Here is a 15,046-nt window from a genome sequence, read left to right as displayed (position 1 = left end):
GGATAAGTCTGTGCTTTACCCACCTGATTCCTACACTGTGATCTAATTTGCTGTGATGAACAGCTTAAATAAAGGAATTAATAATTCCAAAGTGAATATTTACAGACATAAACAAACTCATCATCATCATTCCGTCATTGATATTCTGAATGGCAAATTGTCAATGAAAATGGCCTTAATTGGAAGAATTTACTATAGTGGATGCATTTAAACTGTCTGAACTTTAGTATTATTGAGAGGAATCAATTAATTTATCAATGAATCTCTGTTATTCAATCAAGATTCCAACGGTTAAATAATATTCAAATTTGAAATCGATGATCGCAGCAACAATTTGATGATTGATATGAAAATTTCAGAAAGTTCGTAAAAAATCATCTTAAAACTAGTCAGACATCAACTGGAAGTTAATAGACGAAAAATTGATGCTTCATAGATTGTTGTTTAATAGATCCAGTTGCCAATTTTCATCGATTTATTGAATTTTACTGCAATTTTCAAAAATCAAAATATTGAGTGTATTCAGTGAAAAATGACAACAATTTTCAAATTTATCTTGAACGTTAAGAAACTAATAATTAAAAAATTCCAAAAAATTCTTTAGTTCCGCTCTTTTTACATTCCATACCACAGTAAAGTCTAGTCACAGTCCCTCTATTTTTATTATTCGTGTCTATTTTTTAGAGATTTTAGGAAATTTCCTTTTGGAAAATTGTATTAAAATGTTTTTGTATTTTCATGATCCAGAGAATTTAAAGAACTTTTTAGGATATTGTGCAACAATTACGACAGTAATTCAATTTTTGACTGGCTCATTAATATGTAGAAATTACTTTAAAAAGAAAAGCACTGGGGAGGTAAGTAAAATTAACATATTAAAGTCATTAAAAGAAATTTAATCCCTACCTTTTTAGACGAGTGCATTACCATTTGTATCAGGACTTTTATCATGCTCATTATGGCTTCGATATGGATTCCTAATCAATGAAAATTCATTAATACTCGTCAACTCAATTGGAGCATTTTTGTTCTCATTATATTGCATTACATACTTTACATTTACTGTAAATAAGAGACGATTTTACCATCAAATTGCCCTAGTGCTGTTAATGATTACATTTTCAATTGTATATAGTCGCGTTGAATTAGATAATGTAAAGGCATCAAAATTAATAGGTGAGTTGTGGCAAAACTTTTATCGTGCATCTGAGCCACGAAAAAAAAATACAACTCATAAAACCAGACGTTGGCATTGAAATCGTGTTGGTGTAAATTTTGGAGTGTTTTTGTGACTGGAACGCTGTTTATGGAGATTGAAGTCGATTATGATTCAGTGACCTTTTAACGGTTTTGTAAAATTTGAATTTCAACGGTTTTTTAAAATTTGAATTTAATCGGTTTTGTAAAATCGAAATTTTAACGGTTTTGTAAAATTTGAATTTTATCCGTTTTGTAAAATTTAAATTCCATTTTAACGGTTTTGTAGATTTTAAATACTAATTTAACCATTTTAAATTCAATTTTTCCGTTAAAAAGTCAAAGTGACTTAACTCAAACAGACATGCTCCATAAAAAGCAGCTAAACTTTATCTTAATTTGTAGATTAAGCAAATATTGAAACATTTTGTTTTACTTCCTAAATATAACTTCGATGCCAACGATATGTATCATATCAAGCAGAACAATAACAATGACTTTACTTTTAGGCTTACTGTGCTGTTCCGTAGGAGTATTCTTCTTTGCATCACCACTTATTAAATTAAGACATGTCATACTGACAAAAAATACTGAAGTGCTTCCGTTTCCAATAATTCTGACGAGTTTCTTTGTGACTCTACAGTGGTACATCTATGGATATTTGTTAGGTGATTCCTTCATACAAATACCAAATTTTTTGGGATGTATTCTATCAGCAATTCAACTGACCCTTTTTGTGATATATCCAAGTAAAAGTGATATCAGATATAAACCATTAAGTTCGATTGACTTTTAAGACGCGATCGTGGACGACGATATTTTTGTAAAAGAATTTATATTAATTATATTAAAAAATGTTCAAATGTAAGATTAAACCAGAAATTAAGAATTTATGTTTAAAATTTATTTCCATCTTGATCAGCGATAAATATTGTTGAAAAATTTCCATACTGCCGTCCGTCCCACGGAAATCGTTCTTGTTACTTTTCTTCATTTCGAAAGGCACTTAAGCAATAGTTTAAGTTAATTAATTAAAGTCAGCAGCCAATAAATACGTCAAGTTAATGAAGGATTCTTGAGTGGACAAAATACGTTACAGGTAGTGATCAGCTAGCCATCAACTAGCTGTAACGTATTTTTGCCCACTCAGGATTAAAATTTAAATTTTTTAACATTTAACATTGATTTAATTATTTTTTGGATTCGAGACGTAAACTGTGCATAAGCTTGAGTTATTAGATTATGTTTTGTTTCCTCAATGTTATAATAAATAAAATTAAAAATATATATACGATTAAAAAAAAGTCCTTTCCAAAAATATAAATTTTGTTGATTCTTTGTAAAATTGTTTATCATTTAGGTATGTGATTCATGTTTTGGTATTTATTATGTCTCAAATCAGATATAAAAGTTGATTGATTGATATGGTCTTTAAAATTCGTGTGTTCCGATGATAATGAGAGTTATTGATTATTTTCTGCTATCTAATTGAATTTTTAATGCTTGATAAATTACTATTTTACGATTTTTAGCTCATTTTGTCATTATAAATAGTATTTTATGTCAATTTTGTTAAAAGTTGTCTAAAACCATACAATTCCTGTCAATTCTCACCTCAAAACCTTTCAAATGTCAGAAATATGCTTCAAAACTATACAAATGTTTGTTAAATTCATACAAATTTGAAATTTTTATTAGAAAACTTTACAACAACCAGTAAAAGATCATTCAAATTCACCTTTTTCTCAGTTACTCCAATACAAATGTCAAAAATTTTCCAGAACCATACAAATTCTTTTTAAAAATACCTTTCCTTATAATTCTGCATTAATTATATTTTAACTAATATCCTCAAATATCCAATAACTATGTAAAATTTACAATTTTCCTAAAAATTTGGACCATTTTCTTGATAAATTTCCACTAAAAACTATTAAATTTTAAAGATTTAAATTTATTTGATAATTTTAATACATTCTCAAAGCTATTTTCAGCATATGGACTCAAAATTCGCTCAGATCTTTGGATAAATCCTTTAATATAGCCATACTGTCCACAAAAAAAGAAATTCTATTAAATCACAGTTCCTTAACTATCATACTGAATGAACAATATCAATCAACTTCATAATCTGTAATCAAGACATAAAAGTAGTAATTTTGGATGTCCTTTCTAGCAACTGCAATTTCCATTTGTAATCGATTTACTTTGACCTAATTTAATTCCATCTTGATTCTCGTCATCTATGTTACTTTGGCGATTCTAAAAATAGATAAAAATCCTTGATTATATTTTAGGGTTCGTAAAAACTGTATGCGCATATGCGTGCATACGCATACACGTGCATATATGCGCATACATATGCATTGTTTGCATACAATTGTTTGCATACAAATTAATAATTTTTTTTTTATTTTTCGAGATTTTTCCATATTTAACTTTTACAAAACTCTAAAAAGTGTGTTTTTTAGCAATATATTTCTAATATTAATTTAACAAATCAAGAAAATGTAATTTTCTTAGTTAATTCTCTTTTTTTAAGAAAAAAACCCTATAAAATCTAATGTTCTGTATCATTTTTTTAAATTAGAATAAAAAATCTTAATTAACACATTTTTCCGTGCAATTTTAATGAAGTTTGGATGAAAAATTCTGAAAAATATGATTTTCACCTCCAATTTTCATTTAACAGATTAAAAAATGATTTTTAACGAATTAAAAGTTTGAATTTGTATGCATTTGTATGCATTGTATTCGCATACTGTATGCGCATACATTTGTACTGTATGCGCATGTATGCATGCATATGCGCATATTTGTCGAACCCTATTATATTCTAATATTCATATCCAATAATACTAATGACCGTACCATGAGTTCCTCGCAATACGCGTAAATGCGCTTTCAATATTTGTATTCTCTTTGGCTGACGTTTCCAGGTAAAATAAAACTTCTGGTACAATATTACAGACATCTTCAGCCTCTTCAATTGTCACTTCCCTTTCCTCAACGAGATCACATTTGTTGCCAATCAAGGCACATACAACATTACTTGCTGTATAATTTCGTATTTCATTTAACCATTTTTGAAGTGATAAGAATGTGTTTCGTTTTGTGATATCGTAAACTATTATCACTCCATGTGCGCTCCTTCATGTTTATTCATTTAAAATTTTGTGGATGACAAAGGAAATTAAGTGATAATTAGTCATTATTTTTAATACTTTTTGTACTTTGTATTTGATGATATTTACCTGTAATAGCTTGATGTGATTGATCGAAATCTCTCATGTCCTGCTGTGTCCTGTAAGAGGATGAGAAAATGTTTGAATTAAGAATTAAAAAAAATTACAATTTAACGGTTTTTAAATATTCAAAATTTAACGGCTTTTTGAAATTTGAATTTAGTTTAGTAAGTAAATAAAAGAGAAAATTCAGAAAATTGAAGTTCCAGCATAATTAAGCTATTCTACAAGTACCAGAGTCGATAAAATCACTTAAATAGCACATAAACTACTTGAAAAAAGATAATTTCACAAAATAAACAATTGACATTCAGTTAAAACAGATAAATGAACAAAATTCTACATTTTTCACAAAAAATCACTCAAATCAAGGATAACTGGATGTTTTTAGCATAGAATATTCACTGGATCTTACCCAAATTTGTAGCTTTATTCTCTTATTTCCAATTTTAATGTTTTTCATCGAAAAGTCCACTCCAATTGTATTTGTATGTCGTTCGGTGAAAACATTTCCTGTTTTAAATCTAGTCACAATACTGTAGGATAACAAAAGCTATAATTTAATGCACGAATATGGTGCAAGAATTCTTACCAGCTTTTTCCAACGCTTACATCACCAATTAAGACTATTTTAAACAGAAGATCAAAGTCTTCACTCATTATTTGACGATATTATGCTTAATTCTAACTAATTTGATAAGAGATTAAAACGCAAAAAGTCAAGAAATATGAAAAATAAAATAAACTGTTCCTTTATTCTTTTCTCTTTTGCTCGCACAAACTGCACAGTTGAAAAATCATTAACTGAATGATGAAAAATCAAAACAATCATTAACATTCAATTTATATTCAGGTTCAGTTTTTGAACCTGCTTTATGCGGTAAATTTAAATCTTTTTATTTAATGTTTCATTTTTCATAATGTTCTACATACTTGCTTGCTTTATTCCTTCAATATTAAAATAATAATAAATGTAAATAATAATGTTTACCATTCGCCTTCCTCTTCTTGTCCAGCACCGGCAGCAGCAGCTGGTTGACGAATATCAGAGCCACCAAATTGATCAGTTTCACCGCAAGCACCTGAACATCCATTAAAAAATCCAGGAACGACTTGATTTGCTTGCTTCAACATACGAGTTAATTCACTAACAATTGCATCGTCTTTTTCCTTATCAAAGAAGCTTGTGGCTTTTCCTCTATTTCCAACACGTCCTGTACGTCCAATGCTGTAAATAAATAAATGTTCTAATATTAAGAAGTTCCATTTGAAATAACGGATTTCAAGAATTTAAAAAATCATAAAAATTTGCTATAATTTTTAAATTTCGAAAAACCGTAAAAACCCGTTATTACTTACCGATGAATATATTCATCAACTTCCTTTGGTAAATCATAATTGATGACATGAGTGACGCCTTTAATGTCCAATCCACGAGCAGCAACGGCTGTTGCAATCAAAACCTTACGAACTCCTTGACGAAATTCGCGTAAAGCTGTTTCACGCTCTCGTTGAGTACGATCACCATGAAGTGATGTTGAAGACATGCACATTTCGGACAATAATGATGCTAAATAGTCTGCAGTCTTTTTAGTTTCAACGAAAACTAAAATTCGGTCTTCATCTGCACATTCGGTGTATGTTTTGAGGATATCAGTCAATAATTGACGTTTTCCCTTCCGTTCAACTTCAATAAATTCTTGCTCAACATCAGTTGAAGCTCCACCGACAATTCCAATAGTAAGGAACAAATAATCACGAAGGTATTTAGCTGCAAGATGCTGAATTGCATCAGGAAAAGTTGCAGAAAACATCAATGTTGTCAAATTATCTTTATTCATGGTGTCATGATTGCAGATGGTCTCAATAACTTCACGGAAACCCATGTCTAGCATGCGATCAGCTTCGTCCACTAAAAAGAAAGAAAATAATTTTCATTAATTTAACGACTTTTGAAATTTTAAAATGATTTTAAATTTGAATTCAAAAATGTTGAAATTTGAATTTTAAAAAGACGTTAAAATCAACATTGGATTCAATACTTACAGACTAAGAATTTCAAGTCATCAAAAGTCACAATCGATTTGTTAACAAAATCACTAAGGCGTCCAGGAGTTGCGACTAAGATGTGACATCCTTGAGTGATATTTTCAGTTTGATAACGAGTTGCAGCACCGCCATAAGCCAAACAAACTTTAATAAAAGATCCAGATGCGAATTTCATTGTTTCATCACGTATTTGTATAGCCAATTCACGAGTTGGTGCTATTATTAAGCATTGAGGCTTTCCAGGATTTAACGTGTCATTTTCAGTCATTAAGACGTTCAATATTGGAATGACAAAAGATGCAGTCTTGCCAGAACCTGTTTGTGCGCATCCCATTAAGCCACGTTTGCTCATAATTATTGGAATTGAATGCTTCTGAATTGGAGTTGGTTTTGTATATCCTGACTTTTTGATGTTTTCGATAAGAAATTCGCGTAGATTTCCTTCCTCGAATGTATTAATAGGCTTGATCTTTTCGCTGTCTTTTCCTGTTACTTGAACTTCAATTTTATCAAAATTATCAAAGTTAATTCCAGCAGAAATAGCTGATCCAAACAAGGTTTCTGCATCTGTTGGCTCTTCTGGGACATAAATTTCACGTTTCTTTTCTTCCTTATTCTCTTCGCCTTGATTTTCATCATTCTGTTGATTTGGACGGTCAGAATCTTCTCTATTTTCACGATTAAAGCCTCCACGACCTCGACGATTGCCAAAACCACGATTTCCACTTCCTTCTTCAGAATTTCCGTTATTATCACGATTATATCCTCCTCTACCACGACGATTTTCAAATCCTCGATTCTCATTTCCTTCTGGATTTTCATTTTCACGATCTCCGCGATCACCAAAGCTGAATCCGCGTCCACGACCTCTTCCTCTGCCGCGTCGTTCACCAAATTCTCTATTTTCATTATTTACGTCTCCAGAAAAGTTATCTTCGTGATTATTACGATCAGAAAAGCTAGATCCGCGACCACGACCTCTTCCACCACGTCCTCGACCTCTTGAGAAGTTACTTTCTTCATTTGAATTGCTCTGTGGGGCTGACTAAATAAATATAAAAAATAATTTATTTTTGTGAGCTTATTTAAGAAGTTCAATTTAACAACTTACGCCTGAAGCTGATGGTTCGTCATCTGACCACTCTGTCATCTGTGATTAATTAAATGTGGATTAAAAATTTAACCATAAAATTAATTTTTAATGTTAAACATTGAATTAGACATTAAATATAGATTGTTTATAGCTTAATTCCGTTTATAAAGTATTTAGCAATTATAATAAATTCAACAAAAGCATGCTCCATTCCAAGAATTTAGATGAAAATTTTCAAAAATAGGGAAAAAGTTACTTAATTCTGAGATTATTGACTTACTTTTGATTTTAATGTCGTTCTTGCTTATATATTAAAGACTTAATTAACTTAAAAGCTACTTTAATTAATAAAAATCGGTCAAATAATAATTGTCTTGCAACACAAAAATGCACGTGTTTTATAACCGTCAAGTTTGAATATTATCTTGGAAATTAACTATGACCATGGATTTTCCAATTTGGTAATTTTTTTACTGGATTTTACCTCATTTAAAATTCAAAAATCTCCTTCTTCCTGTTTTCAAAAATTTCATGACAATTCAAATTTTAAAAATCCGTTAAAAAACAATTTCTTTGCTAAAGTCATAAAATGCACTCATTCGAATCAAGGACTAAGCATGCGTTCATGTCCAGAAATGCTAAAATTCAAGATTATATAATCAAAATTCCCACTCTTAACCCCAACCGTATCCAAAAGTTTTAAAATCCCCAAAGAAATTTCCCATTGATTCAAGTTTTGAGAACATTTAATAAATATTCATTGGATAAATGCATGTTAATCCGTTCCTCTCCGAGTCGAAATTCAAGTTTATTATCACATTTTTATGACGTATTAACATAATCAGTCTCAGACTCTCAAATCTCTCACTTGCTTGTGTTTCAGTGAGATTTAAAATTTAGTATTTTTTAGTATCTTCAGCATGTCAGTCGCAAATTTGCACTTTATTCATATTATTATTATCGTATTGGCCATCAAAAAAGTATTTGGAGGTGAATATATGTTTTGGGGATCGTTCGTAAATGACGTTTAGGATGGATTGATAGACGACCTGAGTGGAGTGGAACTCAATTGTAATAAATTAGTAGTCTAGTCACTAGTCTTACACTCGTGTTTCTTTATTGACATCATTTATGAACGTCCCTGGTATTTACTTAGTGTTTTAGGCACTTCAAGTCACTTAGCACCTTTTAAACTATTCAGAATTTTGTAGATCACCAAATAATGAGCAAGGTTCATGCATTCCATTAGTTGACTGCGAATCTCTTAAAAAATTACTTCCATTAGCACGTCAGTCTGAATATTATCGGACATACCTAATAAAAAGTCAATGTAAAGTTTCGCGAGTTCCTTGGGTTTGCTGTCCTTCACCGAAGAATGACGAATTTAAGGCTAGAAACAATTTTTTCCATCAAATTCGACTGCCACTAGCTAGTGAAGGAGTTTGTGGACGAGCATATGCACCAGATGGATCATTGCCTAATAGAGTTGTTGGAGGAGAAGAAACTTACGTTGGGGAATTCCCATGGTATGCATTGCTAGCTTACTATCTCTATGAATTCTCAAAAGTTTCTAGAATTGGATATTATTGTGGTGGAAGTTTGATCACATCAATGCATGTCCTCACAGCAGCTCATTGTACATCACTTAGCATAATTCCTCCAAATTGGAATTTATCAAAAGTCAGACTAGGTGAAACTGACTTAACTTTAGAGACTGACTGTGAATGGTCATTTAATGCTCCTTATTGTTCATATAAACCAATCGATGTTGACATTGAGAAGATATTTTCCCATGAACTTTACAACTCACAGCAGGGAAGTCAAAATGACATCGCGTTAATCAAACTTAAAGAGAAAGTTCAATTTAATGCATTTGTCAAGCCTATCTGTCTGCCTGTAGATAATAAAATCAACACCGATTATGGATCAGGAATTATTGCAGGATTTGGAAAGACAGAGACACGAAATTTAAGTGATGTACTGTTAAAGACTGAAATTGATATTGTGGATCTTGAGGATTGTATCGCGACATACAGTGCTTTCAATAGACATGTTGGAGATAGCCAAATTTGTGCGGTTGGACGTGATTCGGATAGTTGGTAAGACAGAATGCTATTTGGATTGTTGTCTTGATTATGGATGAATTGTTGTCCGTTGATGGCTTAGCACGTTATTGACTTAGACATGCTACATACGTCTGCAAAAACCTTCAATTAATACAGTTTTAATCCATTTTTAAACTTTCAGCAAAGGAGACTCTGGTGGTGGATTCATCATGCAAGACGACAGCAGCGCAGCTTGGTATCTAATAGGAATAATTTCATATGGTTCACGTCGATGTCGATCAGAGTATCCAGGTGTTCATGTTAAAGTTGGAAACTATATTGATTGGATTAAAAATAAATTAAATGATTAAGAACTTAACTTGTTACTTACTTACTTAATTCGTTGGTCATTCAGATCAATTGTCATCCAAGGACTCTCTCAGATGCCGGTCGAAACTGGTTCTATTGTCGGCTGTTATTTGCCAATTTTCAATAACAAATACAATCCCGTCTCTGTCAACAGGTTCCTTCCACGTGTAATTTGGTTAAGCAGTTCTAATTTAATGCTGTTAATTTGCATCCGGAAATTCCAATGTGTAGTTTTTGTTTATATTTTTTGTGAAATTTGAATATTCAACAGTGAATCCCCATGAAATGTTCTCATGAGTCTTTAATTAAGTTGAAAAGGTGATAATGAACAGGTTTAAAAGCAGGTTTAGTTAATTAGTCAACCTCATAAAATTCACATTTGTCGACTAATCGAAGGATGATCCACTTAATTGTTATCAGAATTGAAATTGCTTCAATGGCAATTGTATAAAAATCAAGGGGAAAACAATATGTTGGGAAATTTTACCCTCTTATCTGGTGGGAAATTTTGTCCCCATATCTGTTGGGTCAAACCGATTTCTCTGGCGATGGAACGGTACGATAAGGTACGGTATTGTATAGATAAGACACTGGTATGGTACAATGACCGGTACACCTGGTATGGAAAAGTGGTATGCCACTGGTACGGTACAGTTGCCTCAGTGGTACGGAAAAATAATATGATGCACCTGGACAGTGCCAATGGTCCTTCATTTGTCCAACATCCGAGAAGAATCTCTTAGAACCATCGAACAGTCATAAAAAAACAAAGAATTGATAGGAATCTTAACAGACAACTGTAAAAATCCCCGAATTTTCTGAAAGTGCTACACATGATCCACGTGCTTCCTTAATCTCTAAAGTCAAAAATCTCTCATTTCATGATCCGTAATTGAACGAACGTAAGAATCACTTGAACGACTTCAACTATTTACTTTCTCAAAGAGCTCCTTTTGATTCTTAAATCAATCACGTGCTTTTGGATGTAAACAACATTAAATTCTCATCCATAAGAATATAAATGAATGAAGCATGAATCACTTGTCCAAAAAAACATCTCATTCTTCTCTTCTCATTCTACTAATGGTCTCAATTATTTATTTAAAGAACTCTGCTTGAATAATTTAAGGTCAGTTCAATTTTTAATCGAGAACTGAGAAGATGGACATGCGTTTTGCTCCGTCAATCAAAATGTTTGTGTTTCTTATTGTTTTTGCGAATTTAATTGCATTTGGCAGTCTTCAATGTAAGTATGACTTGCAGCTGTTTTGTCTAAATTTAGTGAACAAAATTGGGTGACATTTGTTTTATTTCAGCTGCAAAGTGCTACACACCGGATCAATATCCAGGAGTGTGTGTCGAATTGAGTCAGTGCGAGCCTTTACTTAAAATGAGGTACAAGTTGCCACAAACTAAGGAAGATCGTGTAAGTAGACTGGAATTACATGGGTCATTTTTTACCCGGCTCAGCACAGCTACTTGGCAATCCCTTGATCCAAATTTGGAAGTTATTGACTAGCGGACTGCTCTTGGTTCCTAACTGTGGTGCTATACATAAAGAGTTTAATTCCAAATGACGGATCCCGAGTAGGAATCAAACTTACGTCCTACTACAGGGAGTCCCATTTCCAACATATTCCTTAATATTCAAATGACTGAATTCTTCGAAACAGCGCAAAATTCTCTTAAATAAATGAAATGTACATGCCACTCAAGTTCCAGCATTCATTCTTTCGTTAAAAACAAACATCATTTTAGGTCGGCATTTACATTTTAACAGTCCCGAGCAGCACAATACGGTTGATTGCAATTTTCACCGTAAACTTTCACAGCACCACCCGGTCAACATTGTGTATTACTTTTAATACGACGACGTAACGGTTCCCTAGCAAATACTTTATGCTACTCGGGAGTTGCTTAGTTGACGTACATTTCGACCTTTATAAACACATGATGAAAATATTTAAAATTGCTGACACTTAAAGCAACAACAAAATGAACTGTACTGTTGAAAGAGCCTTATTGTTCTCCAAAGGAACTCTTATTCTTATGAAATTCTCATGTCTCATTCAAAATAATTTTTTTTTTGTTCTCTTTCGCAGACTTTTCTGTCGCTGTCACTTTGCGGATTTAGAAACAGACAACCAATTGTGTGCTGTTCAAGCTTTAAGTTGGTGAATCCCAAAAATAATCTTATACCAAGCTCGGATTTAAAAATAAAAGAAAATTCACTTCCACAACCAGCTTCATGTTCTGCAGCTCATGAAGAACGGATTTTTGGTGGTGAACAAGCAAAGGTTGATGAGTTTCCGTTTTCAGCGTTGTTGCTGTACACTAAAGGTATGATAAACAAGTTGTACCTAAAACTAAATTAACATTTTAATTTCAGTTATCAGCGACGTCAATTCCCAACCTGAATATTCATACAATTGCGGTGGAAGTCTCATCACACAAAATTTCGTTCTAACAGCTGCTCACTGTGTAGCTCCATCAGTTCTCCGATCAGCATTAAGAAATCATGAGCTGAAAGGAGTTCGACTCGGTGAATACAATCTAAAGACCAATCCAGACTGTGGTGAAGGAGTATCAGAGGATTACATCTGTGCACCGAACGTAATGGATGTAAAAATTGAGAAGCAGATTGTACATGAAGGATTCAATCGAGACAAGCAAAATGACATTGCATTGCTTAAGCTATCACAAAGTGTTGAATACAGTGACTTTATAAGACCTATATGCCTTCCGTTTGGAGATTATTTTAAGAATACTGACAATTTGAATTTCATTGTGACTGGATTTGGAAGAACTGAATATAGTGATTTTAGTGACATCAAATTGAAAACTAATGTTGGTGCTGTAAAGAATGATGAATGTGAGCAACGAATCAACTCACAAGACGGCAGTAGAACTATAGTATCGAGTCAAATATGTGCATCGGGAATTAATACTCAGGATTCATGGTAAGACACTTGGCAGAGTTTGAAGTTGACTTGAATTGCACATAGACGAATCTATTTTTTTCCATGTCAAGTTAGAGTCAATTTCGAGCTCTAATATTTACTTTAAAGTTGAATGACTAACTTGTTTTTAAGAGAATTTATCAAAATGTCATGAGATTAGAATCAGGATCTAATTTTTTGCTTAATCATTATAGCAATGGTGATTCTGGAAACGGATTAATTTATATAAACACAAGATCTACACATGCTCATTGGTGAGTCATTGACTTTCGGTTGATGTCTTAATTTAAAATGGATTAAACAATTCTTATTAATTTTTAACAATGATATAGGGTTATTTTGGGAATCACCAGCTATGGACCTTCACCTTGTGGCTCAGATATTCCGGGTGTGTATACCCGAGTAAGTGAGTTCATTCCGTGGATCATGGAAAAAATATGAAAAGGTTAAGATGTTTCTAAGAATCATTAAGGGCAATTCACCAATTATGTAACGAAAATATCGACAAGCTCCTGCACCCTAAGAGTGTTATTAACAAATGCCGCTTAAAGGGGAATCTATAATTTATTTTAAGTTAAAAATACGCTTCTGTACTTTTTTATAAGAATTTATTAAGAAATAAAATTACAACTTTAAGGAACATAATTGAGCATTTTTAATAATTAGCAAGTAGTTGTTAGACAATCTACATCAGTGGTGAGGTAATCTTTTGTTCTTTACGGCATTCCTTGTTGGCGAGCCTGGATCAAACCTCCATAGCACACGGCTAGAGTATCGCACCACACAGTTTTAACATCACTAGTCTACATGAAGTTATCCTTGCTTAAAATTACCTTTTAAGCATTGTTTTGTTGAAAAATCGATTGAAGCTTTCTCATGCAGCATGTATACCCCATGCTACCGTATGATGCGTCAATATACTAATTATTAATTTAAAATCAGCAAAACAACTTTAATTCTCTAATCGATCGATCTATATACTCAGAGAATTAACTTCCAATTTTCTCAGAGCAACTAACCTTTTTGAGCATGTTGATTTTTTTAAGAACTGTTAGTGATTCAACTTCATAAAATGTAAATATTGAGTTAGTTGCTGGAAATCGCTCTTTGATAGAAGATCAAGATAATTTTATGTTTGTTGTCGCTCCTTATTATCACTTTTAGTCGGCAAGGATGATTAAGTTTGTTTTAGTGTCAATTTTTTGCATGCTAATTGCTGTACGGTCGCGTGAGTAACTTTGTTTAGAAATATGGAGATATTGATCGTCCAAACTTCCATTTTGTGCCTAGAAACGTTCAAAAAATGCTTTACACCAGACGAGCATCGAGGATCTTGCATTCCATTCGAGTCATGCAAGCATTTATATGAATTAGTACAGAAATACCCAACAAATCCTCGAAATCGACTTTATATTTCATTGAGTCAGTGTGGATTATTTAACAATCAGCCTTATGTCTGTTGCAAAGATCAAGACGAGTCATCGCAATCAGCTGGACCTGATCCGCCAATTTCAAATAAAAACATCCCTAAACTTAGTGAATGTGGTAGTTTTTATGAATATCGTCTGATTACTAATGTTGTAAGTACTGAATGATGATGACCTTTGATAACTTGTTATACATAAATATTATGAAATCTAATTTTAGACACAACTTGATGATTATCCATGGCTAGCCTTGCTGGGGTACACGAAGCGTAAGATCATTAATGACTTTATAGATTGATAGATTGATGAAAAAGTGCAAAATTCATCTTCTTATTTTTAGCACAAAGTGAAACAGGTAGATAGACCATTGATTTGTTAGTCCAAAATACAGTTTTAATATCTTCGAATATTAAATAAATCAGGTTTCCACTGTGGAGGTAAGTCGATGAATTCTATTCATACTTGAACACTGCATTCAACACATAATCTAGGTGTTCTCATTAGTCGTCGCTATGTTCTCACGTCAAGTCGCTGTGTAAAAGGCCAATCATGGCAGCTTACTCATGTCCGATTAGGAGAATATAACTTACAAGCTGAAACCGACTGTGATGATGCATATGTGTATGAAAAAGTTTGTTCTGATCCTCCTATTGATGTGAGA

At 32.4% G+C, this 15,046-nt stretch overlaps 4 protein-coding genes and 1 long non-coding RNA gene across 5 annotated transcripts; 2 read left to right on the top strand and 3 right to left on the bottom strand.

Annotated features, from left to right (window-relative positions):
- Window positions 1–654: 654 nt before the first annotated feature.
- LOC139095309 (sugar transporter SWEET1-like) lies at window positions 655–2,470 on the top strand. The gene is made up of 3 exons (XM_070646632.1): window positions 655–857; window positions 915–1,176; window positions 1,707–2,470. Exons 1-3 carry the CDS (start codon window positions 723–725, stop codon window positions 1,991–1,993), a joined length of 684 nt encoding a protein of 227 aa, XP_070502733.1. The 5' UTR covers window positions 655–722; the 3' UTR covers window positions 1,994–2,470.
- On the bottom strand, window positions 748–1,306 carry LOC139095310 (uncharacterized). Its single transcript, XR_011544859.1, has 3 exons — window positions 1,053–1,306; window positions 907–977; window positions 748–849 (listed from the first exon to the last, which is right to left on the bottom strand). It is a non-coding gene; the product is annotated as an uncharacterized lncRNA (long non-coding RNA).
- A 501-nt stretch (window positions 2,471–2,971) lies between the features above and the next one.
- On the bottom strand, window positions 2,972–5,212 carry LOC139095375 (ras-related protein Rab-43-like). The gene is made up of 5 exons (XM_070646709.1): window positions 5,035–5,212; window positions 4,858–4,978; window positions 4,452–4,501; window positions 4,069–4,347; window positions 2,972–3,459 (listed from the first exon to the last, which is right to left on the bottom strand). Coding segments are annotated over exons 1-5 (519 nt in total). The 5' UTR covers window positions 5,103–5,212; the 3' UTR covers window positions 2,972–3,458.
- A 142-nt stretch (window positions 5,213–5,354) lies between these two features.
- Window positions 5,355–7,987, bottom strand: LOC139095377 (ATP-dependent RNA helicase vasa-like). The gene is made up of 5 exons (XM_070646711.1): window positions 7,865–7,987; window positions 7,603–7,641; window positions 6,489–7,536; window positions 5,802–6,354; window positions 5,355–5,670 (listed from the first exon to the last, which is right to left on the bottom strand). The coding sequence occupies exons 2-5, from the start codon at window positions 7,639–7,641 to the stop codon at window positions 5,430–5,432; spliced, it is 1,881 nt and encodes a 626-aa protein (XP_070502812.1). The 5' UTR covers window positions 7,865–7,987; the 3' UTR covers window positions 5,355–5,429.
- Window positions 7,988–8,503: 516 nt separating this feature from the next.
- Window positions 8,504–10,008, top strand: LOC139095378 (CLIP domain-containing serine protease HP8-like). The gene is made up of 3 exons (XM_070646712.1): window positions 8,504–8,574; window positions 8,786–9,683; window positions 9,832–10,008. Exons 1-3 carry the CDS (start codon window positions 8,505–8,507, stop codon window positions 9,998–10,000), a joined length of 1,137 nt encoding a protein of 378 aa, XP_070502813.1. The 5' UTR covers window position 8,504; the 3' UTR covers window positions 10,001–10,008.
- Window positions 10,009–15,046: the final 5,038 nt, after the last annotated feature.

Source organism: Chironomus tepperi, unplaced genomic scaffold (genome assembly GCF_022539635.2).
Source record: "Chironomus tepperi strain 1889 unplaced genomic scaffold, CSIRO-AGI_Ctep_v1 contig_364, whole genome shotgun sequence".
Lineage (NCBI taxonomy): Eukaryota > Metazoa > Arthropoda > Insecta > Diptera > Chironomidae > Chironomus > Chironomus tepperi.
This window is presented reverse-complemented; position numbering and strand designations above follow the sequence as displayed.

Bases quoted from the DNA above. Each gene is read 5' to 3' on its own strand.
- LOC139095309 (XM_070646632.1), top strand. From the start codon at position 723: ATGTTTTTGTATTTTCATGATCCAGAGAATTTAAAGAACTTTTTAGGA. The intron at 858-914 runs GTAAGTAAAATT...CTACCTTTTTAG, and splicing joins AAAAGAAAAGCACTGGGGAG to ACGAGTGCATTACCATTTGT. The intron at 1,177-1,706 runs GTGAGTTGTGGC...CTTTACTTTTAG, and splicing joins AAAGGCATCAAAATTAATAG to GCTTACTGTGCTGTTCCGTA.
- LOC139095375 (XM_070646709.1), bottom strand. From the start codon at position 5,102: ATGAGTGAAGACTTTGATCTTCTGTTTAAAATAGTCTTAATTGGTGAT. The intron at 4,979-5,034 runs GTAAGAATTCTT...GTTATCCTACAG, and splicing joins GTAAGCGTTGGAAAAAGCTG to TATTGTGACTAGATTTAAAA. The intron at 4,348-4,451 runs GTAAATATCATC...ATAAACATGAAG, and splicing joins ATCACATCAAGCTATTACAG to GAGCGCACATGGAGTGATAA.
- LOC139095377 (XM_070646711.1), bottom strand. From the start codon at position 7,641: ATGACAGAGTGGTCAGATGACGAACCATCAGCTTCAGGC. The intron at 7,537-7,602 runs GTAAGTTGTTAA...ATATTTATTTAG, and splicing joins ACGAACCATCAGCTTCAGGC to TCAGCCCCACAGAGCAATTC. The intron at 6,355-6,488 runs GTAAGTATTGAA...CTTTCTTTTTAG, and splicing joins TGACTTGAAATTCTTAGTCT to TGGACGAAGCTGATCGCATG.
- LOC139095378 (XM_070646712.1), top strand. From the start codon at position 8,505: ATGTCAGTCGCAAATTTGCACTTTATTCATATTATTATTATCGTATTG. The intron at 8,575-8,785 runs GTGAATATATGT...TAAACTATTCAG, and splicing joins CATCAAAAAAGTATTTGGAG to AATTTTGTAGATCACCAAAT. The intron at 9,684-9,831 runs GTAAGACAGAAT...TTAAACTTTCAG, and splicing joins GGACGTGATTCGGATAGTTG to CAAAGGAGACTCTGGTGGTG.